This window comes from Glandiceps talaboti, chromosome 4 (genome assembly GCF_964340395.1).
Source record: "Glandiceps talaboti chromosome 4, keGlaTala1.1, whole genome shotgun sequence".
Taxonomy (NCBI): domain Eukaryota; kingdom Metazoa; phylum Hemichordata; class Enteropneusta; family Spengelidae; genus Glandiceps; species Glandiceps talaboti.
The window spans coordinates 16,627,870-16,654,400 of record NC_135552.1 but is presented as its reverse complement, the minus strand read 5'-3'; the positions used below and the strand labels follow the sequence as shown (position 1 = coordinate 16,654,400).

The following is a 26,531-nucleotide window of genomic DNA, read 5'->3' as shown; positions in this document are numbered from 1 at the left end:
TTTTTTAATGTTCGCATTTCTTTTCTTTCTTTAAAAAAACCCAAAGAAACATGTAGTGGACTTTTGCAATTAAAATCCATATGTATCAATATTTAAAAAAGAGTAAATATATCCCACAATCCATTGCAATTTGAAAATGGCAGCCCCCATGGTTGATCACGTTGTTTCTGTTTTTACATAAAATACTGCTTGAAACTCGGAAGTGAGATGGTTTTCTTGACGAAAATTCTACTTAGAAGGCCTGGGAATATATCAGTTAGTATAATATCACCTTTCAATAATACATCCACCAAAATATATATCGAAATTCCACAGTTCAAACCACAGCTGTGGTGGCCGGACACGAAAATGTTGTCAGCTGGCCCAGGCAGAGGGACTATGATGTAATCTTGTTACGTCATCGAAAGGTGTATGAGTGGATATATGACATATGACGTCATAACTACGAATAATGATACAACTTACAAGTACAACTATATAAAAACGCTGTTTAAATAGCTATGTATGTTGCAGTGTGTGTGTGTGGGGGGGGGGGGGTAGTCCTGCTTGCATACGGAGTAATTCGGGACTCGATTCTGACAATTGTCCCTCCTACCTCCTACCCGACAGTGTTTAGAGTCAAGTCAGTAATATAGACTCGTGCACCGTCATGTAAGCAGGACTAGGGGTGGGGATGTATTCTCTGCAACATAAGTATTCATTACTCACATTCATATTCATATTCGTATATAGTACTGGATCATACCTAGAGACTGCATCATATAAATCTATAGCCTAGTTACTTGTTTTTGGCTTTGCAATGCATCAACTCCAGTAATGTAATGCCCTTTGAAGTTTGAAGCACAGAAATCTGTTTTGAATGTGAAATTACCACTAATAGCTAGATGTTAAAAATCCGTAAGTGGATCTTATTAAAGTCCAATGGGGCCTTGATTAAATTGACGTCATGGATTTACATAGCTCCATTTAGATTTTTGCAGGGCTGCTGGTTGTAATTTCAAATTTAAAACATTTCTGTTTTTCAAAGGGCATAATTTTTTGGCATTGGGCTAATAGATCTGTTCGTTTGAGCAAGCAAGATTATGTGTCCCTGTTGTTCAAACACATTACATACATGTGATAATGATGATAGTGATGGTGATGGGGATGAAGATGGTGATGATGATGATGATGATGATGATGATGATGATGATGATGATGATGATGATGATGATGGTGATGGTGATGGTGATGATGATGATGATGTAACTTCTTATATAACACTTTCAAACACTAATTGATTTCAATACCCAAAGGCAACAGCATGATTGGCTAACTAAGTAGTAAGTGTGGTTTTCTTTAACAGGGTATATTCAAGAAGAGATTTGGTGGTTTCCAAGACACACTTCGTATCTACGTGAAGGGTGGTGCTGGTGGTATGGGACTACCATCACTTGGTGGGCAAGGAGGTGATGGAGGTAATGTGGTCCTAGTAGCATCTTCTAATACATCACTAAGAAAAGTACAACTAAAAGAACCTTCCAAGAGATACTCTGCAACACTTGGAGAAAACAGCAGGTAATATAATCGAAGTCAACTGGCAGGTGCCTGTCAGTAATAATACATAGTGCTGCTAATACACAGGTTATTTGTTAGCAAGAACATGTAATGGAGCTGATAAAGTCTGTGTTAGCAACATAGATTGGTGCTGTTGACAAGTGCCTATCACTATCAGTACCAATGATAAGTACCTGTCATTAGACTCTACCTCTGATTCATGTCAATCTCAAGCTGTCCTGTGATTGGTTCAAAACAGCACTGAGGTCATGTGGGGTCAACTAGAATTCTTAAATTTGTCAGCATTTTGCTATAAAATAATGTCATCATGTACTACATTTTCTAGTGAATGATGACATCATCTCATACATGTATATTCCAGTAGTCAACTTGTCATCTGTCACTGGTAAACAGTTCACAAAGGTAATGCACGCTTGTGGCATGATTAGTACATATGAAATTATTGGTTGTAAGAAAAATCCAGGCCATATTTGCATGTGTAAAGAGTATAGTTTCAATATTTTGTGAGGTAAATTGTACAATATTGGTTGACTAAGAGAAGCCATGCATAGTGATTTCAATGCAGTATAGCGCAGTGAACATGTGTGACTTTAATTGCCATTTGTTAGGTAACACCATATAATCACAATCCTATGGGGCTTTGAAGTTACTTGTCCCCCTCCCCCTCCCCCTCCCCAATTCACACCTCCCTACTAGGGAGTATTAAAAGAGTAGATAAGGAGATACATCAAAATAACACTTTTCATATGAACTGTGTTGGTATACATTACCGGTATTTGTGTCCTCATAGCAACGATCTCATCTTCAACAGTTATCAGACTTAACTGGTCTTGCCAAACCAATTTACTGATATTCTGACTTCCTTGATTAGGACAAGACGACTGAAAGGAGCTAGGGGAGTAGATGTCACTATCCCGGTACCTGTTGGTGTTAATGTAATGACTGATGATGGAAACATAATAGGTATGTGTTACAAGCAAATAACAGTACATTTACTTGTATATATTTGATACATACAGTAGCTGTCATGGAAACACTTGGCTTACAGTACTATGTTATTCCCTATATCCAATCTAACTGACTCCGTAAGCTGGATTACAGTTTCATTTCAGTATACCACATACCAGTAACACATTTTTATAGCCAATAGTAGATCAAATGAGGGCTAATATTTGTATCGTATAAAATGCACTTTACAAAGAATGCAATAGTCTTCAAATATTCTTATCATACATCATGATTCATATATAACCCAATGGAGAGTATGGGCATCGAATCTGGGCAATAATTTTTCCGTTTCATGCCCCAGCACACTTCACTCAAGTATGACAAGTGGCGTACACTCATCGATATCTGTTCGCTAAGTGATTTGGCCATGTTAATTTCTTCTCTATTTTAAAGATTTGGTGAATAAAATTATATTTTGCAGCCAATTTATGTGATTATGTGATTCAAATGATGTTTCTTTGCCACTACAAGTACATGGGGTATATGATAAAACCTTTGTGGACGGACAGACAGACAGACAGACAGACAGACAGACAGACAGACAGACAGACAGACAGACAGACAGATAGATAGGTAGATAGGTAGATAAAAAAAAACAAATAAATACTATGAGAAACTATTCTTTGTAATTGATGACATTTTTGTCTTGTATCAGCTGATCTAAATGAAGTAGGTCAAAGGGTCATCATTGCTAAGGGAGGTAGAGGAGGTTGCTTGGCAACAGATTGGCATCCTACCAAGGGAGACAAAAAATCCATCAAACTAGATCTAAAACTGATAGCTGATGTTGGCCTTGTTGGGTGAGTATTAGATTTCATTATTTGATTAGTGTTAATCATTTCTATCTATCTTTGAGTGGGTTATTTTGAGATGACAGATTTCAGGAAAGACAGCAGTGTCAAGACTACTGGTATTTTGTCAACACTAACTGCCAATACTCTGTTTTGTTTTTTGAAGATTTCCCAATGCTGGCAAGTCAACTTTACTTGGAGCAGTATCCAGAACTCAGCCCAAAATAGCTGATTATCCATGTAAGTGAAACAACCACTATGAAGTTATCAGATGTCATATACTAGATTTTTATTTTGAAGTAAGGACAACCCAAATTTTCAGCTCCGACATCAAAATAAAAAAAATATTTCGCCCACCCTTTATATTTTGTGGAACAGCAGGACATAAGACTGTCAGAGCGTTTCTTTCATGGTGGAAGTTATTCAAGTAGGGAGGCTGAGAACATGCCAGTTGTGTAGAGAAGCTGGGAAAGGGTTTGTTACCAGGAATCCAATAAAAAAGAAGATAGCGAGTGGAGGAAAAGGGGAGGCAAAGAAACATGAAGAAGATGATTTTTTTTTTTTTTTTTTTTTTACTTTAAAGAAAAAATCAACTGACCCATAGTAGCTATGAAAAAGTAATGAGAAACAAAAAAAAAATAGGGTTACCCTAAATGTTGATACTACTCAATATAATATGTTTAGTGTTTGAGCATCACTAAATTATAGTTGAAGAATTGAAAGAAAAACACACTTTACTTTAAAATATTTCTATAATACTGGGAAGACATACACAGTAACTATCTGGATGCATTGCTTTGTTGTGAGATAAATGTTACAAAGTGAAGAACAGTAATGTAGAAGTGACTAGTGCTTTGATACTCAGATAGATGGAGTAAATAAGGTCCCCTAACTTCATGGGGGTTATTGTCATATTTGACAGTGATTCCTCTCTGAAATCCATGACAACAATGAGCAGCTGGTGATTTTCGTAATAAATTTGGTATGCGTGGACACATGAACATCTTTGGAATGTGTGTGGTGTTAGAGAGAGTTGATATTTGTACATGGTATATAAAATTTTGGTTACTTCTTGTTGACAATGTGTTGAATAATTTTGTAAAAATGTGCCTAAATTAATTTTATTCACATTTCATGACAAATCTTTCATATTCCAGTTACAACAGTGAAACCACAAATTGGTATAATTCACTATGAAGACCACCGACAGGTAAGTGTTATGGTAGAGATCCTCCTTTGTGGGTTAATCCCTCATCCAGAAGCAATAAGGCGTATTTCAGTCAGCTGAAGGAGAAAAGATATGTAGTTTGGCAGCTAGGAAGACTAGCTATTCAGAGAGTGTATTATGGTAAGGATTACAATTGAAAATAGTTGTTGAATACAGTAACAAAACTTTCAGAGTTTTCCTTTCGCAGCATTTCATTGTGAAAGTTAGTGTCATTCTTGGCCAGTTCAAACCGTCTACATTTTTAAGTTTCAGTGATATTAGGGGAACTCTCAAAGTTTTTTGAAATGCATTTTGTTGAGCTTTTCTTGTACTGCCATTTGAGTTATATGTACAACAATAATTTTTAGCCCTTATAGTGCCCTCTGAGTCTTGAATGATGCTTCCTTTGACAATGGCTGCAAAGTATGCACCATGAATATTATGTTTGCTGAGCTGAAGAATCATAGGGATGAATTATTTACATTGAATATTGCAGAACAAAGTTGTTGATGTGGATTGTGACACAAAACAATCAGATAATAAAAAAATAATCTTTTTCTATTTTAGATTAGTGTGGCAGATCTTCCTGGTTTGATAGAAGGAGCACATCTCAATAGAGGCATGGGTCATAGTTTTCTAAAACATGTAGAAAGAACTAAACTTCTCATGTTTATTGTTGACATCAATGGTTTCCAATTGGCAAACAAATGGTTCTTTAGATCGGCTCTTGAAACAGTAGCACTTCTCAATTTGGTGAGTATTCTTGCTGTGTGTACGTCTACATACGACACTGGTAATCCAGCCTTTGGTTTACTGAGATAGATGCAAACTAAATCTATTGTTTTTCAATGTGGTAGATTTACACAAGTTGGTGATAGCGGTTTCTCTGTTGTGCAATTCTAATCACCCTGTGATCAAGATAGTCATTGGAAGTCTCAAAACAGCACTGCATGCAAGTTCATGTAACTCTAAATAAACTAGTTTTCAGAGACACCTCTCTACTGAGACTATTTAAACCAACGTCCATTCAATAGCTATCACTGTTGTATCAACTTGTTGTGACAATGGTTTTAGTTTGTGTCTATCTTTTTTAGTAAACTGAAGGTTCAATTACCAGAATAATATAGAAGTGAACAGTACCCGAAATCAATGCTGTGTCATTTTTTTTTATGATATGAGAAGTTCTCCCCAGAATGTTTTCTTAAAATGTGCGTCTGTGTGTGCATGTGTATCCAACCATTTCTATGACTTTGGCTAACTTCTTTCAGAATTGACACACCGCCAGTTACCTTGTTGTTTTAAGGAGGTAGCTGATACATGAGATGCAGTTCATAGTGTGCATAATGGTGGGAAAATTTGTAAGTCTGTATTACTTGAAATTCAGAGAGTCCACCAGTCAGCATATTATGTGTGTCATCCTGATTTGTTTCATAAGCCAACTGGTCTGATTGTACCATTTTGTCCAAAGTTTGTAATCATGGTTGACTATGTACGCTATAAACTTTAGTCATCACCCATTGCGTAATCTTCAAATTTCTCATGTTTGAATCAGTTGACCAAATGTCACTACCCTCACATGTTGAATGTTGCCTTCTTCCATAATAAGATGATTGTGTCAACATTTTGACAGAATGAGGATGCAGATTTACCATACAATGTATCGTCATGTTGGAATTCATATGAAATGCTTGCACAACATTTCAGCTTGTTCTTCTTTATTGGAGATGATGTCATCTCAGAATATCAGAAATCCTGCCCTCACAGTCCGAGAATTATTTTCTTTTGTTTTTTCTTGCCTGCATATCCAATACTCGTATTTTGTTTCCATTAGGAACTTGAGTTGTATAAACCAGAGTTAGTGACCAAACCTGCAGTCCTGGCAATAAATAAAATAGACACAGAAGGCTCGGAGGAGAAACTGAAAGAATTATTGGGAAAACTTCATGAAGGTAAATAAATAGTCAGTCAATGGTAGTACCAGCTCAGAGGAACCTAGTACAACCAAAAGTTTCCACTTTCAGTTAATTCCAAACACACCCTTGAAGATTTAAAAGTATGCGACATAAAACACAAATTTTGCTCTCATTTCAAGGAAAAAATATCACCACCAAGTGTCCAGATTACCAAAACTTTTATCTTTCTAATAACTTGTTATTTTGTGTTTTTCTGTCAGGAGATTTCTCACACTTACCGGAGGATTCCGTTCCATCTATGCCCATCACTTTTAAAGAAATATTTCTTATCTCTGCCAAAGAGAAGGCAGGCCTTGAACCACTGCAATGGAAGGTCAGGGAACTTTTAGATGAAGAAGCAGAATTGGAACGACGAAAGGATGAACAGGAACTACAGAAACATGGTAATGAGCAGAGGTAACCATGGCGATACTGACTGAAGAACTTAACTCAATACTTTGGGGCAGTGCTTTGAACTTGGACAAGACATGACTGCTCAATGCATTTCCAAGGGAAAACTTTTTTTTCAGTCTATGCCATTTATGAAGTCAAAAGTCTTTTAAAGATGTATGCCATGAAATGTGAGCAAGAGCAAAGTGTATATGGATACTGCATATATATGTTACTGCTTCGTCATTTTTTTGAATTCTGACAAAATCTAAGTTTAACTAATTTCCATGTTTTACTTTAGATTAGGATTAAAATTTTAAGTGTGAAAAAGTTGCCTGGCAGAGCTGTAGAAAAAGTTGGTCTAGGAGAAAAGAATGAATGATGACTGTGTTTGTGCCTTCAGATAGGGATGATGATCTCCACCCTTCACATGCCAAGCCTTGTGTGCAAACACCCACATTGCATTGGGACAGTAATATTATATATAAATGTACTTTTCACTATTCTAGAACTATCTCCTGACATGTATCACTCTACTCAAAAGTAGAAAATAAACACACTTTGAACTACAACATGTCATGGATTGTTTTTATTCGATTTCCAGTGGTTGAAAACAACCAGTGTACAGTACCTCATTGTCAAATCATGAAATTCAACAAAACAAAGAGCTGCCAGCCTACTAAATAATTATGTGACTAGTAAATATATTTACTAAACGTATAATAATCTGTTTGTGTATAATGCCAAACCAAAACCCATATCTATATATTGCAAAATATCAAAATGATAAAATTTCTGTGGAGTTCACGAACAAGTCTGATTCAACATGTACAAAGAATCATTTGTGTACGTGACATAATGTACTTTTTCATCAATAAAACCTCACTTTTTATAACATCAAACATATTCTGTAAATTACTCATAAATGTTGACAGCTGTCAGACTACTGTCAAAAGATTGAAATATTAAAACCAACAACATGATGTGTTCATATTTGGCTGACTTTAATGTTACTTTACGGCAGAATGTACTCAAACTCAAAATATACCAATTCGCTGTCTACTGTGTTTATTTCATAAATTAATGTCTCCTTAAATATAACATCACACCAAACAGTCTTATGAACAACACTTTCAGAAATGTGACTCTCAAAAAATGTTTGAGTTGTCAGAATGAAAATACATGTAATTCCCTTCAATTTCAAAATGACACATTCCAGTCTGACGGCATTTTGAATTCCTTAGTCATGCTTGAATATAATGTCATGTTTCTTGATCACCCTCACATCCTCGTTTTCTTGTCATTATTTAAAAACTTGAATTGACAAAGGATGCACTCAAAATGTTTGGTTGGATCCATCACAATGATTATGTTATATTTCTGTCTGTCTGTCTGTGTGTTTGTGGACACGATATCTCAAAAACTACTGCATCGATTCTAATGAAACTTGCTACACATCTTACGAATTGACCCAGATGCAAAAGTAAAATGTTTGTTTGAATCATCAAAAAGATTTTAAAAAATATATTTATTGTACACACGAACACTAAAATTGCAAACTTTATTACAAACATTCAGGGTTTCCTATAGCTATACCCGTGTGATAAAATTCATCAGAATGAATAGATTAAATTATATACTGTTATACAAATATATATATGTATTTTATAAACCTAATATTTATGTTTATGATTAAATAAATCTGTTTTCAACATTTGCATAGATGTTTAAATAGGGAACTTGCAATCCAGACTGAGCATGTTCAGGTGCAAAGGACTATGGGATTATCTGTGGTTATCGTAATACCTGTAATCTGGAGCTACTGATAAAATAAACCTTCCACAATGGTCAGAGTAACTATGAATTGATTATTTGTGGTTACAAACAATGTAACACTATTGTTTACAATACTAATTGATTAGTATTTATTATCACATTTCCATGATGCAACATTCAACATGGCGGGTTTGCAAGTTCCCTATTGGGTAAAGAAAGTGAAAGATGCTAATAAACCACAAAACCAGCATCATATGTTGGTCAGTTCATGACAGTGAAGTAAAAAGGTGGCTACTGATGTGTGAAATTAGTCAGATAGCCAACCCAGTGTACTTATTTACTGCTAAATAAAAGTAACTTTTCATGTTACACCTAACTATCAATATCACTGATACCATTGTCACTTTAGCACACTGGTTTATAAAGCCTTTCTTTCAAAGTTCCTTTTTTTTTTTTTTTTTGATAATTCCAATCACGTTTGGACATGAATTTCCCTTTGTTAGAATTTGGAAAATGCTGCTACACGAAGCAATCATTGTAGAGATACAAGAATATTTAAATCTTTAGTAAAGGTTATTTTTATTACTATAGACTATTGCAGTGAATTACTGTCACTATTAATTTTTGTTGTTAGAAAGACAATTATTCGTATTTAATTGATATGCAAATTTAATTGATTACACTTGTATGTACCTAAACAAACTGACAGTGGTTAAAATTTAATTGTGACCATTGCATATTATTGTGAAAGAGAGTATTGTCTATTGATGTCATGTAAACCTGGAATTGTGTTTTGAATTTGTTCATTCGGCTATCATGAGTTGTTAGACACACAAGCTTGAATTGTGATAATCATCAGAAATTAGAAATAAGAAATACATGCACTCAACCGGGTCAATAATTCAAGTATTGACTCCTCGCATGCTTAGCCTACCTGTAGATGTGAGAATGGCTATTGCTATACTATTCCGCTATCCTGATTAACTTTTATAATGTTTGAATTTCCGCTACAGAGGGAACATAGTGGAAATTCAAAAATTCAAAATGTCAGGTAGGATAGCGGAATAGTGTAGCGATAGCCGGTCTCATGTCTACAGGTAGGCTATCTCATGATGCAACGCTCTACCAAATTTGTATTTGAGCATCAGCAAATTTTGGTACAGATTGCCAACCTTTAACGATCGACAATTAATTGTGATAATGCTTTCATAGCCATGTGTTATTGTTAACCTTCTGTCATATTGACGAATATATTACTTTATCTGAAATAATGGCAGTTTTTTTGATCAGCACAAACTATACTCGTTTACCTGACTAGCGAGTTTGAATTCAAAATCTAAAATTTTTCATAATATTTACAAATTGAATATCACAAATTTACTTTTAAAAACAGACAGACTTGTAACAATCACTTTTATCTAAGACTGTCCAAACAGTTTACAGTAAATTATTACGTTGTCTTATATTTCTCATCTTAAAATCAAATAGTTTGATTCTGGCAGTGATTACATTATGCTATACGGGATGGGTTAACAATTAGCAAGAAATCATAACTATACATTTTTTACCTTCATGTTGTGGTAATACAATTAGATAAACTTTTATCATGGAAGTAACGTCTTTTATCCTGTGAACTTATCTCAAGAATCAAATCATAACAATACATTTTTTTACCTTCATGTTGTGGTAACACAATTGGGATAAAAGTTTATCATGAAAGTAACCTCCTTTATCCTGTCAACTTATCTCAAGAATCAATTCCTCAGCTTGTCGTTGGAAAACTGTTGTCAAAACATTGGCTTTTAGCTACATGGAGGTAACCTATAATATGTCATAATTAGTGAAAGCGTTTTTTACTTTGTTTTTCATTTTTCAATTTTTTTTGCAAACAAAAGTGTAAATTTTGTGGTCAGCTCCAGCTGACTTTCAATAATACTAATTGGCTAAGCACACTTTGATAGCTATCTCCCTATTACCATATTCTTTATACAGATTTGTAGTCTAGATGCTTATCCATGGCAGCTCTTTACCATGTCTAGCTGAATGAGGAATCATGAACCAAAAGTTGTTCATGCAAATGAGTAAAACCCAACTGTTAGAATGATGTAAACATTGTATAAGTAGTGTCCTGATATGATAAACGTACCAAATTTGGACATTACTGTACCATATTTGGTCATCACTGTACCATATTTGGTCATCACTGTACCATATTTGGACATTACGTAACTGCGCCCCAATAGACACTAATTTATCATTGGGTAGAATTCTGTGATTGAAAACGTAACAAAGACATGATGTCAATGATTGTGGGGATGGGATTGGTTGAATTTGAAATTTCACTTCAGGGCCTCATTGAGCTAGACGTAAAGAGAGATCTTGAGATTTGATGCCACTCATTGCATCTAGACTAAACACATTTGTGACCACATTAAGTGCCCCTACAGCTGGTCAGTCTTTGATTAGTATATAATAGACTTCAGTATGTTTTCGTTCTCTTAGCTGAGGAGTCATCACTGCTAGCAGCCACTGTTTTCTTGGACTGAAATGATTTCTGTACACTTGATGTCTCTGTGGGCTGAAACTTGGTTATATCCAGTTGTAGGAATTCACAGGCATTGCCAGCTAACAGTTTGTCCTGTGAAAAGAAGTAAAGAAATGATAAACATTAAAAGGAAGAACAAACTGTTTAATAAATTAATAATAATAATAATAATAATAATGATAATATTATGCATTTATGGGTATATCACATAGATAAGTCCAAAATTGCCCAGAAACAATCACCATTCACTTTTTGTTTTTATTTTGCATGTTTATATTCATGTAATTAGTATGTAAGGTATGCCATGCATGATAGGGCGCCCTCACACATCAGTCAACCCCCTTTCACATCTGATAGAGCAGGCTAGTGAGGGTCGAGCGATATGACGTATCTTTATACAGTTTGGTAATGAATAAAATGACTGACAAATCAGTCAAACCAAGAATACATTCAAATTGGGAGGTCATAATTCACAAACAAACATACATGTGTGTACACAAATGAAGCAAAAACATTATCTACATTTGAATGCTGCCTTGTTTAAATGAATGATCAAAGAAGTGACAATACAGCATTCATAAAAGGGTGGGTCAAATGATTCATGCCTGAATTAGTCACCCAGTTCTACCATCACATTTTTTCTAGATGAACAAAGGAAAAACATGTCAACACATGATGTAAATAACACATAGAAAAGGAACACAATGGTTAACAAAAGTACATTTATTAATAGCACCATGAATAAGTGTGTATGTTAATATCTGACTGACAAAAATTATAGCAATCAGTGTGTACGTTGACTGGTTCTGTTCTATTCATGAAATGATTGCTCAGATGGTGTCTTACATAATCAGCAAGATGCAAGATTTTACAAAACATGAACACTTGTGGTTTTGTACAAACCATGAAGGAATTATTTGTGTGTGTGTGTGTGTGTGTGTGTGTGTGTGTGTGTGTGTGTGTGAGTGTGTGTGTATCTATGTATGTATGTATGTATGTATGTATGTATGTATGTATGTATGTATGTGTGTATGTATGTATGTATGTGTCTGTCTGTCTATGTATGTATGTATATACAGTATGTATGTATGTGTGTATGTATGTATATATGTATGTATGTATGTATGTATGTATGTATGTATGTATGTATGTATGTATGTCTGTCACTGTCTGTCTGTATGTCTGTCTGTCACTGTCTGTCTGTCTGTATGTATGTATGTATGTATGTATGTATGTATGTATGTATGTATGTATGTCTGTCTGTCACTGTCTGTCTGTATGTCTGTCACTGTCTGTCTGTCTGTATGTATGTATGTATGTATGTATGTATGTATGTATGTATGTATGTATGTATGTATGTACCGTTATGTATGTATGTATGTATGTATGTATGTATGTATGTATGTATGTATGTATGTACCGTTATGTATGTATGTATGTATGTATGTATGTATGTATGTATGTATGTATGTATGTATGTATGTATGTATGTATGTACCGTTATGTATGTATGTATGTATGTATGTATGTATGTATGTATGTATGTATGTACCGTTATGTATGTATGTATGTATGTATGTATGTATGTATGTATGTATGTATGTATGTATGTATGTATGTATGTATGTATGTATGTATGTATGTATGTCTGTCTGTCTGTCTGTCTGTTCACTGAGGTTATCTGCAGAATGAATATAGTGAACTGTGAAACATACAAGTATCATTTATTATACACCAGAAGTTGGATACACATGTGATGTTATGGAAAAGAATGAGTTCAATGATGTGCAATAATTTCCTATATCACACACCTGGCACACTATGTCCAAATATGGAAATTGAATCCTCAGCAAATATCAATTAAATCTCACAAATAAGACAAAAAAATAATTTCCCTATGGTCATGTGTTGTATGATAAAGCCTTGATTTTGTGGATATGAACTATTCAGACTTTGATTGTACTGACTTAGTATACTCATACAAACAGCCTTCCATGGCCCGGTGCTGCCACTACAGTATGCATTGTTTACAAAACCCATACCATAATAAAAAGTCATCAAAATCCTGAGAGCATTTTATAACAAATGTGAACATACACCTTACACATAATATTATGCTCTATGACTGAAGGTGTGAAACTAGAACATTTCTAATGAAAATGAAACTGGTACATAGAATGTATAAAATGACAGCGATGGATGTTATAGTAGATGACTATAGCAGGTCCTAGATATATAAAGATATTAACCTACCTTGAGTTGATCACTGAAATCGTCCATAGATTCGATCAGTTTGCCTGGATGGTGTTCACCCAGTGGGAACGGATAGTCACTTCCCAGTAACACACGATCCTATATAAAATGCAAAGTACGTAAGTCATGTGTACAAAAGATCACACATAATAATGCTCTTGAAAATAACTTAAAGATGCAAACTTTAATAGGCATACAACACTGGAACATATCCTGGAAAGTGTTGGAACACACCATCTTCCTACATGTATGAGGAAGGTACATATCACCGTGTCAGTGCAATAAGGCCATATCTGCTATACAATTGTATAGGAGATATGACCTTACATGTATTGCACTGACATGACGATGTATTGAGTATTAAATGTCCACCTTCCTCTGTACAAATTTAAAACATTCGTCATTCCCTTAATTATCTATCCTCTATTTTGCTTATGTTCCTGTCAAGTTGACTGGCCTTTCAGAGTAACCTTGCTCATATGACCCCTACAGGAATACAGCTAATTCATTCATATAATACATACCTCTCCCATAACATCGACCAATAGCCTTAGAGCTTTTGGGTCATGTGTCAATGAGTCTGTGTAAATCTGTCCCAGATATTTCCTTGGATTGATGGGGTTCTCAACTGCACACAGATCAGGACGAACATTAAATCCATGTTCAATACGTCCAATGGTGTAAGGAAATGAACCAGCTGAAAAGTGAAGCACACAATTAGTTATTTGAACTGTTTGGTGGCATTGACGAGAATAGTTCTCCAGTCAAGTTAGTTATAGGGTGTCATGTAAATACTTTTGATTGATTGATTGATTGATTGATTGATTGATTGATTGATTACACCAGGCAGCTTTATTGATTAATTGATTGCCTGATTGTTTTGGGATAGTGAGGACCATGAGAAGGGTATGTAATATGCATAAATTGTTATAGTACCTCCGTGTGCAAAGCAGACTTTCAGTTTAGGGAATCTTTCCAGCACACCACCAAACACCATGGAACACATAGCAGTGGTAGTTTCTGCAGGCATACCAACTAACCATGGTAACCAATACTTTGCCATCCTCCCACTCAGCTCCATATCCCATGGATGTACAAAGATGGAACATCCTATTTCTTCAGCTGCCTGTCAGTAATAACACAAAAAGACTTGTGTTTGAGTCAAGTGATAGAACATTACATACCTTACAAATCAGAGATATGAATAAGACATAATGATGATGATATCGTTACAACAGCTGAAAATTACAAAGGAGAAGTACAGTAAGAAAGTAACAAGTATTTTGATATCATATCCTACAGATGTTACTTCTCAAAATAATATCATCGTATTCTCAAATACGTTCTTAGGTTGGTAAAACATAGTAATAAATGGTTTGTTACACACCCAATTACTTATGAACAATGTTTCATCTGTTGAGGTCAGCAAGCTCTGTAAAAAAAACCTCTCTGTTTGCTGGAGGCATAGTTGCATTGATGTGTTCATACAGATTATGGAACTGATCCAAAATATTCAATAAATTATCTGTCACCTAAAATAATAACATCATCAATTGGGACTCTGCTAAGATCATGAACAGAGAACAGGCTAGGTTAATCCAGGCAAATTATCTAATCTCTCCAGATCAGAAGACAATGGGGATAACACTATGAACAGGGACGGACATACCTATTGCATTCAACATTACAACCACATCATTGCAACTACACTGCCTTGTTGTATAGCCAGCAAACAGACAGTTTGACAAAGTCGGTTGACCTGAACAGCGAAATATTACTTGTAAGGAAATGGAACCCTTGGTCATATAACAAAAAACTATTTATAAAAAATATAATTTTCCATTTGTTTTATTGGACATTGTATACTAGTAGTAAAATAGAACTGTACATAACTTGAAGGAGGCAGTAATTCTGGTTTTTCTTCTCCTTCAACCCTACATGTAATAGTATGTAATCTAAAGTGTTATTCAGTCATTTCAATGCCATTTCTTTTATTTAACAATACAATGTGATGAGACTTCACTGCAATTCTTCTGTCTAATCAAAGTTGCCTTTTATGCAAGTATCTTTACATGTGAAAAGATATCACCTTGGCATACAGAAGTTGATAAGTTGGAACTATTTCAACTGGTCTGGATTTTCATAAACAACATTTTCTCCCATTGACAATTGATGTATCTTTGAGTGGAGTGACATGTCATGATTAAGATACTTCTGTATTTTCATTGGCTGACTGTGCTTTCAGAGCTGTAGTTATAACGTACACAAGGTCATCAGTGTACAAGATTTTCTCATGTGTCCAGGACTTTAAAAAGAAATTAATACTTTCATTTGAATGATCTCTGTAAAAACTAGTATATTCTTTAACATGAATGACCTGCAGTGACCATATTCATTTCTGCCAGTATATTCACACCACCACAACTCTGTCAGGTATCTATCTTCATGTTAATTTAATATGCTTTTCAATTATTTACTGTTAATACACTGTAATAAAGCTCGGCACTACCGGTAGATAACAAAAGGGTACTCCAGCAAACTCAATTCACAAACACATTTTGTTCTAAACACTGAGTGTGTACTTATAAAACAAGTCACATAAAGATTTACTGAACAAAAAAATTACAAATTTCTTAAAAGTCATACGCATTAGCCATTACCTCTAAAAATAGTTGAGCAACATCAAATGTGCTATGTTATATAAGAAACAAAGCATTGAAATCACAATTTTGCATGAGTTATAAACAGTTTACGTTTATTCAGGTACTAAACCCTTTCAAGGCATGCTAATCGATCACAATACTTGCATCATACATGCTTTGTTTTTGATATATGGTCTGATCACAACTCTTTTAAGAGAAATGAATTTGCTTTCAAATTGGTGTTTCAGTCATAGGACAAAAGGTTTTTGACACAAAGCATAGACCCTCCACCAACCGTGCATGGGTGGAGGGTCTATGCACAAAGATAGATACAATACACCTCTAGACTAACAGTAACATAGGCATAAACACACACACATAGCAGGAATCACATTGAAGTGCTACTATTACTATTCAGTGCAGTAGAAACAAGCTTCTGCTGAAACATTACACATTGACTTGATGATTTTAATGGCTTCAATTGTTTACTTTCCATTTGATAATCAACATGGTAACTAATCTGCTTCTACATTCCCACTGTGATTGGCACCTCTAAATCTATAACTGTTTCTTTTGCATTTGAACTTGTCTGTCTATGTGTAAAAAACATTGTCTCATGAGTGAAACACCGAGGCATCCTTGTTTCCCTTGTATTGTATTGTTTAGACACACATGGAATGAGACTGGAACTATTTCAGCTGACATCCTTGGAAAGACATTGTGATGTCTACCTCTGATAAAACTACGATCAACTTAATGCACATGTATTTATATCATTTACAAGGTTACATTACATTTTATGAGACATGCTGGTTTTTTTTTTTTTTTTATATTTAATCAGTCTTTATTGCTTTTCAAACAAAATGTATACATATACAAGTGTACAGAAGTGGAACAATAGGAAATAAAGAAAGAGTACATACAAAGAAGGGAGGTTTTGCTTTCTCATTTCATGATAATTTTGACTGTTACACAATGTTGCCATTTAAGTCATTCCATTTCTGATGAAATTTATCTAACATGTCTTTCCTTTTCATCATGTAGTATTCTATTTTCCTTTTAAGATTAACTTTCTGCCTAACCATGTTAAAGGAAGGTATTTTACCATTTAGCTTACAGTCATATATTGTTGTCTTAGTGATGATTACAATGTGGTTAAGTATAGGTGCGAAAAGTCTGTCACCAAGTAGTATTTGCTTTTCAGATAGATTTTCTTGAATATTCAAAATCTTACCCCATGCTACAAACAGTCGATTCCATATTAGTTTAACACATTCACAATTACAAAAAAGGTGAAGTACTGTCTCGTCAGTAAGCTTACAAAAAGTACAGAGGCTTGATTCGACCAGTGGAGGTTTCATACGAAATAATGAATAATTGGTAAAAATGATATTATGATTTAATTTCCACTGAAATTCTTGAAGTTTTGTTTCAACTGTTACCTGAAAAGGTATGCGATAAAGTTCGTTCCACTCATTTACTTCTATTTCTGTCTCAAGTATGTGCTGAAAGTAATATTGAGCTCTGGGTGGAATAAAATAATTTGCTGAAAGTTGTTTTCTAACTTTCTTACAAGTGGTTTTCTCTATTGGAAAAAAAGAATTTTTAACAAAAAGACCCACAGGAGTTTCTGGTCTCACATGAACAGGATTACCATTCCTCCATTCCAAAGGAAGTGCCGATATAACTCCCCTCCACAGGAGGAGGTGAATTTTTGAGAGACCTATACTTTCAAGGGCTTCCCATCCCTTGATCTTACCAGTTGGATCAAATATGTCTGCAATATAAACAATTCCTTTTGAAATAAAATCGAGGTAACAAACACTTCTGTTATTCACAAGAATTCTGGCATTATTCCAGATTACAGTATCCTCTACCGACTGTATGTTATTATAAGGTAACATCTTTTGCCAACTTACTAGAATACTCCTAAAGAATGGAGGAATGGTAATATCTAAAAGACTGGTTCTAAAATTACACTTGAAAATAAGGCTACCCCCCACTGGTCTTAAATAATACGAAAAAGGGATTTTCCATGGATGTGAAATTTCACCATTTAAATATCTTTGTATCCATTTCACTCTGAAAGCATCATACAAGGCAAAGACATCGAGCATATTAAGTCCTCCTTGGCCAATGTCCCCTATCAATGTTGATCTTGCCACTTTTTCTGGCCCATTCCAAATGAATTTATGGAGTAGCTTATTGATTTGCTTTATGTCCCTTTTGTTCATAACAATCAAATTGAACAAATATAAAAATTTTGGAATTACAAGGGTTTTTATAATTTGCACCTTGCCAATTAAAGTAAGTTTTCTAGCAGACCATAAGGTCAGACATTTTTTCAAGGAATCCATGGGTCCTCTGACATTCATACCATATGCAAGATCAGAATTGTAAGAAAAATAAATACCAACAATCTTTAAAGGGGACATTGGCCACATCACCCCGAATGGTGTATCGTTTCGGGATCTCCATGAACCAATCCACATTGCTTCTGATTTTTCAAAGTTTACACAAAGACCTGAATAAATACTGAAAGTCTCAAGAAGAGTAAGCAAATTATTTACAGAGTCGAGGTCAGCAAGAAAACATGTGAGGTCATCTGCGAATGCGGAGGCTTTTATCTCTGACATACATATTTTTATACCATGAATAGAGGTATTAGCCCGTAAGGCAACTAAAAGTAGTTCAAGTGACATAATAAAAAGTGCTGGAGATATTGGATCTCCTTGTCTTACCCCTCTACAAATATCGAAATATCCGGTAGAGAGACCGCAGTTCATCACACAGCTTGTTGGGTTCTTGTAAAATGTACTAATCCAATGTTTAATGGAGGGACCAAAATTAAAAGAATTTAGAGTAAGAAAAATAAAGTTCCATTCAAGACTATCAAACGCTTTTTGAAAGTCAATTGCCATTAAGATTCCAGGTATATTAGTGTCTTTAGTGAAATTAAGAATACTATCAATAAGCCGGACAGAGTCTGCAATGTTTCTGTTTTTAACAAAGGCAGTTTGTGTTTCATGAATTATTTTATGCAAAACCTTGTCTAATCTACGTGCAATACATTTAGAGAGAATTTTATAGTCTGTGTTTAACAATGTTATTGGTCTCCAATTTTTAATAAAACGTTTATCCTTATCCTTTTTCTCAAGCAGTGTGATGACCCCCTGTCTCTGACTACTGTTCATTTCACCTTGATGGTAAGCATGGTTGAATGAATTCAGAACGTACTGGCCTACTAAGGGCCAAAATGTAAAGTAGAACTCAGGGGTGAGTCCATCATTTCCAGGTGTCTTGTTACCTGGTAAACAATTCAAGGAGTCAATAGCTTCCTGCATAGTAATAAGGCCCTCACAGGAGTTTCTATCAATATCACTTAACCTGGTATGGGAACTAAAAGTATGTCCATCCTGTGGTAAAGATTCATGTAACCTACTGGAGTAAAGTTTAATATAAAAGGCCTTGATTTCCTTCTGAATATCCTCAGGTTTAGACAGTACCTTGTTTGTATTATCAATTAAATTTACAATCTGACCCTTTTTAGCATTTCTACGTTCAAGACCTAAAAAATATTTGGTATTTTTCTCCCCAAGTTCATACCAGTCCACACGAGAACGTATAATAGCTCCTTCTGTGATATAATTATATTCTACTTGTAATTCATGCATAACATTTTCCAAGGCATCCCTGGTAGCACCTATTGGATTGCAGGATATTTGCTGATCAAGAAGTTTAAGTTGATTTTCCAGTTCTTGGATTCTTTTTTTCCTAGACTGTGCCTTATGTTTACCAAATGCGATAGAACACACTTTAATTTTATACTTCAGAAAGTCCCAGAGCTTACCATTATCAATTACAGTACCATATTCCTCAACCCATGACTGAAACTTTTCCTGTATCAAAGTTATATAATCAGGATCTTGTAAAAGACTGTTGTTTAGTTTCCAATAGGAGCTACCAGGTTTACAAGTTCTATCCCCGATTACTAAAGTAATAGCTGAATGATCTGTAAGGACACTGGGTATGATATCAGTATCAGTAACCATCAATTGGGCAGAGCTGCTAATCATAAAAAAATCAATTCGACTCTGAATTAAATTTGGTCTGAGACGCCTCCATGTGAATCGTTTTTCATCTGGATTTTGAATCCTCCATATGTCAACAAGATCAAAATTACAACAGATATCCTCAAGTCTATTAATTGAGCCCTGCCAAATTGATGGATTTCCTCCCATTCTATCCAGAGAGTTATTCAAAGTAATATTTTGATCACCTCCCCAAATTATTTCTCTACCTGGGTCTTCAAGAAAAGGGTCTAACATTGAGGAAAGGGTCTCCAAAAAAATTTTGTGTTCAGTCTCCAGATTTGGTGCATAAGTATTAATTAAAAGATAAGGTTTACCCATAATATCAACTGAAATAATAATTATTCTGCCATTTGTATCTGTTTCTACTGAATTAATCTTGTAATCCAGATTTAATATCATTACAGCGGTGCCCCTACTGGTATTGGAACCATGTGAGAAAATACAGTGTCCTGGGATACTCTTACTCCACACTGACTCATCTTGGGGAATTGAATGAGTTTCTTGAAGAAAAATTATTTGTGGTTTATACTTTCTAAGCCAAATAAAAATGCTTCTTCTTTTTTTGTAAGCTCGCAAACCCCTAACATTTAGTGACATAATCTTAAAAGAGCTCTTCATTTAGAATGATAAACTCAATCATTGCAAAGGGAAGACAATGAACTAGAAAGGGCACTAAAAGCATCTCCACCCATGCTGGTTAAGTAAAGTGAATGAAATCATTTTTTTACAGTAAATACACAAGACAGTCACTCGGAAAATATCAACCTATAAAAACATATCCCCCCCCCCCCCCCCAGGAAAAAAAAAGACTTGAAACATAAACACACATTTTTGTATATGATTTGATGGCATGCTTTCCTATTTTTACATCATCGAAGCTTTCATGGAATTATTTTTAAATTAGTAACAGTAAAGAGTACTGGCAGTGGATTACACATTATAGAGCTCAAATATCACTAGTTACATTTGATGAATAGAACCCTTTACATGGTTTTCACATACCAGGATAATAAATATAATAATAAAATTGCTTTATTTCAAATGCTAAGGCCTCAGCCCATTGCACAAAGATTGTACATTATAGTAGAGTAAAAAAAGAAGTGTATGTCATTCTTCTCATAATTAACAGAAAAATAATTAAAGGCAAAAAGAAAAAGCAGGGGAGAACATATACAGTACATGTATGTTTGCTTAACAAACCTAGTCCGAGTGTTAGTTATGTGTCTGAGTGTAAAAGCTTTATGAACAAAAACTTATAGTTTTTACTGAACTACTTCATTCTTTACACATGACAGTAAGGAAAAACGTTTTTCTTTTGTGGGGTGAAGTCTAAATCTTTGAGGAATGAAATATAGTCTAATAGTAAAATAGTAAACACAAAACATTGAGTTTTGGACTGTATTTATTAAACATGACACAAGAAATGAGTCTACTTACGGCAAAGATGGGTTGTAATTCAGCTGCATCTAAGTTCCATTCATTGATGTGAGATCCTATCTGAATACCTGGAAAGCCAAGTGTCTGAAATGAAATGATAATTACATTCATGTTACATATTAAACAGATAAAAACAATATGTGATGAAGGTGGTCACTCCTGCAACAACAAAATTGAAAACAAACAACACTAAACAAAGAGAAGTCAATAAAGAAATTGAGCCATATTCATCATGTCAGATTTTATGAGATTGGTAGAAACTAGAACAAAGATCATCGAAAGTGTTTTTTGTCTGTATTTACTATAAAACAGTGTGTTGTAATAACAAATTGAATGCTGTTCATGTTAGTGGTCTATACTAAGGATAGTTTGCTATGTTGTTCTGAAAGCACTATACAGAACCTGGTATGGCTAAACAGTTTATCAAACTGATCGTGCAGAATTTTATGTAAAATACCAGCAAAGAATTTTCAGAACAGGTCTACTAAAAATATAGGATTTATAAGGAAAAGTTGGCAGTGTCAGGTATAAGAATCAAATTCTATCAGCTACAAAAAAAAAATAAACATAAAATAAACAGTACATTCGAACAAATGAAGAATTTTCTATTTTACTGGTTCAATATCGTCCATAAAACAGATACCGCAAATCAATATGAAACTGAAAAGGTATACACAGAAATAAAAATCTGAAAAGTTTATTGATCAGTTGCAATAGGATACTTATTTATTCTAAGGATATATATTCCTACCTGTACACATCGTTTCATTTCCTGTATTGCTAGATCTGGTGCCTGCATGGGTACAGTTCCAAGGCCAACAAACCTGCGAGGATGTTTCTTACAAATCTTAGCTATGTCATCATTCAGAATTTCACATAAATCCAGAGTATCTTCTGGCTTAGCCCAATAACTAAACATCACAGGTACAGTTGAAAGAGCTTGAACTGTGACACCTGTAAAGACACATTCCATAATAATAAATGTCAAACATTGATCTATACTAGCTTATAGAATTTTTCAAAACAGTAAATTTTTCCCTAAGATTGAGCACCAGCAGAGGAATGGGTTTATACATGTAACATTGGTGGAGGGTACATGGTTATAACATATGTTTAGTTACCAAGGTGATTCACATATTTTGTATCACATTATTGTTGTCATGGATTTACCTGTTTCATCCATCTCTTTCATCCTCACTTCAGGATCCCAACAGTTTGCATCCACTTCTCTAAACATCTTGCCATCCTTCATCATCTTGGCTTTTCCCTGGCAGTGGTGATGTAGTTGAACCCACCCTCCATAACCATATCTCTGTAATATACAACAATCGAGTAACGTTGAAATGGAATTGTTTGTCTCAGTTATTACTCTGGTAAGTGATGCTTCAGTTTATCAAGATATCGATGCTTCAGTTTATCAAGATATACACATACCAAAACTATCATCGCATCATGTTGATACAACAGTGATACACTTATTATAAATCAACACTAGTTTAATTAGTCTCACTCTCAGTAGGGCCGATCTCTGAAAGCTAGTTCCATACATGTAAACGTGGAATGTACTGTTTTGGAACTTCCAATGTTTACACTACATGTATCTTGACCACAGGGTGATTTAAGATTTGCACAACTGGGGAACACTTATCATCCACTTATGTATATACCACATCAGACAACAATAGTAGTTTTAGTTTGTGTCTATCTTAATAAATCAAAGCCTCAATTACTAGAGTCATATTATATGACAAAAATGTTCTTTTTGAAAAAAGTCACTTAACCTAAACAAATTCTATATCTTAATTACAGGTAAGATTTTTCAATTACATGTAGTTAATTAATAATGAATACTGTCTCACTAGTATATTGTAAATACATTTTTTGTACATATACTAAAATCACTGACAAATGACATTCTGGACTTGACTGTATAGTCAAGTCGTTGTATGTAGCAAAAGGTTTTAGTAGGTTTGAAGTTAGGGAAGAAGTGGCCAAGGTTTGCATAAAGTTGGACTCCCTGAGTGTAAAATAATAGATGTGTCACAAAATGATCTAAAATGGGGGTAATTTCTCTACAAATTCTACTTTTATAGCACATATGTCATGTTTCTAATGTGTTACTCATTTGTGGGGAAGCTAGAAAACAAATGTTTTCATATTATTAAATGGCATTCATCATACACATTCTATTCCCAAACTGGGGACCTATTAGAAACAGTATAATTTAAATATGTTATGGGGATATACTTTTAGCTAGAATGGTCTAAAATAGAGTCTGGGGTTGGAAATGTGTGGTACATGCCCCTTTGCAAATCTGGCTGCCATAGCTATAATATAATAGTGACCCTGCCAGGGGTTGTAGCATTGTATGCTATAGTACAGTAGTTGAATAACCATGTTGACCCGTACCCACATAGTTTGCCAATCTTACGTCAGACTAGTGTTGAAAACAAAATCCAACTGATAAGGTATGGTGTGACTGCCAAAACAACAATTTCACAGAATGTGCAGTGGTCGTGATGTCAGTGAAAAAATCCGTAGAAGAAAGAATCACTGGCTGCTATTTGTTTATGAGTGTTTTTTTCATATCATTTTCACTTTTAGTATTGTATCATATTTGGTAATTTCTCAATGTTCTTTGAAATGCACTAAACTAAATGTGAATTTTGCAAAATACTATTTCTAATACTCTGACTTTCTGGGGAGAAATGGTATTAGTCTCTTCCATTACAGGAAAATACCTAAGAACATGACTGGTTAATCAACCGATCATATAAAGTCACAAATCTTGAAATTTGAAAAATCTACTCAAATTCAATATTTCTAATGTTTATATACATTATTTCACCTGGATTGAAAGACCAGTTGTTGAAGTCATACACAACCCACTAGACATAACCCTGGTGAACAAGTTTGTAAGTAGGGCAGGTCACCAGTTAAGTTAATAATTAAAATACTAGTGACTATGTTTATTTATACACTGATTAGTAATCTAATACTATCAGCCAATACTCTATTTAGTGGTCTGAGGCCAATAATCACAGGGAGCCCAGGAACATGTTACACCCCCACCACACACACACACACACACACACACACACACACACACACACACACACACACACACACACACACACACACACAAACAAACAAACAAACAAACAAACAAATATGCATGTAAATGAAATACCATTTTAATCTCATGGTAACTATCCATAAACATGTATCTATGTATAAGGGCCTTTATACCATTGAAATAATATACTGTATGTTTCTATTGTTTGCATAGATAGTATATCTATAGAAACATACAGAATTATATTAGTTCAATAGTATACAGGCCTGTATACACATATATACATGTTTATACATAATTACCATAAGTTTAAAATGATATTCCATTTACCCATGCATAGTTGTTTGTTTGTAACAGTTCCTGGCTCCCTGTGCAGTGATCATACATCTCTATATCTCTCTCATTCTGTTTGGAATATTTTTTTTTCCATTGCAACAGCAGAAAAATATGCTCTATACATTTACATTTGTGATTTTATTTATAACAAGATCATTGCATGCTGGTGGGTTTGGTTTGAACAGGTCTTTCTATGAGTCTATGTTTACATTTTTTTGGTCTAAAATAAGTTACCACAATACCATATGTCTTTTGACAAAATTAATACCATTTACATGTATATAACTGTCACTCATTAAATTACTGATATCGTCAGTTTTTGACAAAACTCACAAATAATCATGAACCTGCCCATTCCAATGACTTTCAAATTCATAATATATGATACTAATTAATCACTCTATATCAAACAGTCAGTACCAAAATTTAAGCTACAATTATTAGTATTTCCATTTTATAAATAATAAAATATTGTAGCTAATTGCAGGAGTTGTTCTTGAAGGTTTATGGGTTTATGGACAACTCTTAATTTTAGTACATGTATATATGTCTAACCTTTTTTTACAATGATCTACTTTTGTTCCTGTTAAGCGCCATAGAACATTTTTTTTGATTGATTGATTGATTGATTTAACATTGCATTTGTCTTCCGTTAGTGCGAAATGGGGCACTTTCTAGAAAAAACATCCATGTAAATAATAATGCATAACTGCACATCACACACACTCGCAAGTACACATTAAATCAGTGCTAATAGAGTGCATCGACAAATACACAAGTCTATCCATGTTTTAACCTTCACATGACCTTGACGCAGTAGCTCACACATGATGTACAAAATACTCACCTCTTTCAAGTCTGGCCATCTCTCTGGTAGGATGTGATTGTGAATGTCTATTTTCATCATAGTGATCAAAAGTTTAGGTCAGTTATCAAAAGATAAAAAAAATGTTGAACAATAATGCTCCTAATCTGCTCAACAAAAGCAACAACCTCACGAACGTCTATGATGACCGTGATCGCGTGACATATGCCGCTGGCACTGAAATACAACAACAACAACAATGACGCACTATAGCTATATAGTGCACTATCGAATGTCACTAGCAATCATATATTTGATACGCGGTACACGAAGGTTACTTTCGTTCCTCTAAGTTTTCAGGTGATGATTACACGTTTGACGAAGTTGTAAGTTTAGACACACATGCATGGTCCGATGAACCTTTGGCAAACGACTGAGCAGTTCATACGTATCACCAATGTAAATATAATAAGTCGTCTGCCAACCTAGCTCACTCAACAGGAAATGACATAATTTGACCTTTACCCTGCCATTTATTATGTTTATATCATCGTGAATATTGTACTTCAGACCAATCTGTTCTGAGAATTTCTTTTAAAAAAATGTATACTTGTCACAATTATTGACATATCTGAACTGTGAATATCATTTTTTTTAACTCA

At 34.4% G+C, this 26,531-nt stretch overlaps 2 protein-coding genes across 2 annotated transcripts; one reads left to right on the top strand and one right to left on the bottom strand.

The window, feature by feature from the left end:
- The first annotated feature begins 139 nt into the window (after nucleotides 1–139).
- On the top strand, nucleotides 140–7,595 carry LOC144434580 (GTP-binding protein 10-like). Its single transcript, XM_078123048.1, has 9 exons — nucleotides 140–255; nucleotides 1,346–1,557; nucleotides 2,429–2,520; nucleotides 3,221–3,365; nucleotides 3,523–3,596; nucleotides 4,514–4,566; nucleotides 5,131–5,316; nucleotides 6,395–6,512; nucleotides 6,737–7,595. Exons 1-9 carry the CDS (start codon nucleotides 208–210, stop codon nucleotides 6,934–6,936), a joined length of 1,128 nt encoding a protein of 375 aa, XP_077979174.1. The 5' UTR covers nucleotides 140–207; the 3' UTR covers nucleotides 6,937–7,595.
- Nucleotides 7,486–26,310, bottom strand: LOC144434582 (2-amino-3-carboxymuconate-6-semialdehyde decarboxylase-like). The gene is made up of 8 exons (XM_078123049.1): nucleotides 25,912–26,310; nucleotides 22,823–22,964; nucleotides 22,404–22,606; nucleotides 21,653–21,736; nucleotides 14,416–14,605; nucleotides 14,004–14,176; nucleotides 13,480–13,578; nucleotides 7,486–11,319 (listed from the first exon to the last, which is right to left on the bottom strand). The coding sequence occupies exons 1-8, from the start codon at nucleotides 25,969–25,971 to the stop codon at nucleotides 11,161–11,163; spliced, it is 1,110 nt and encodes a 369-aa protein (XP_077979175.1). The 5' UTR covers nucleotides 25,972–26,310; the 3' UTR covers nucleotides 7,486–11,160.
- Nucleotides 26,311–26,531: the final 221 nt, after the last annotated feature.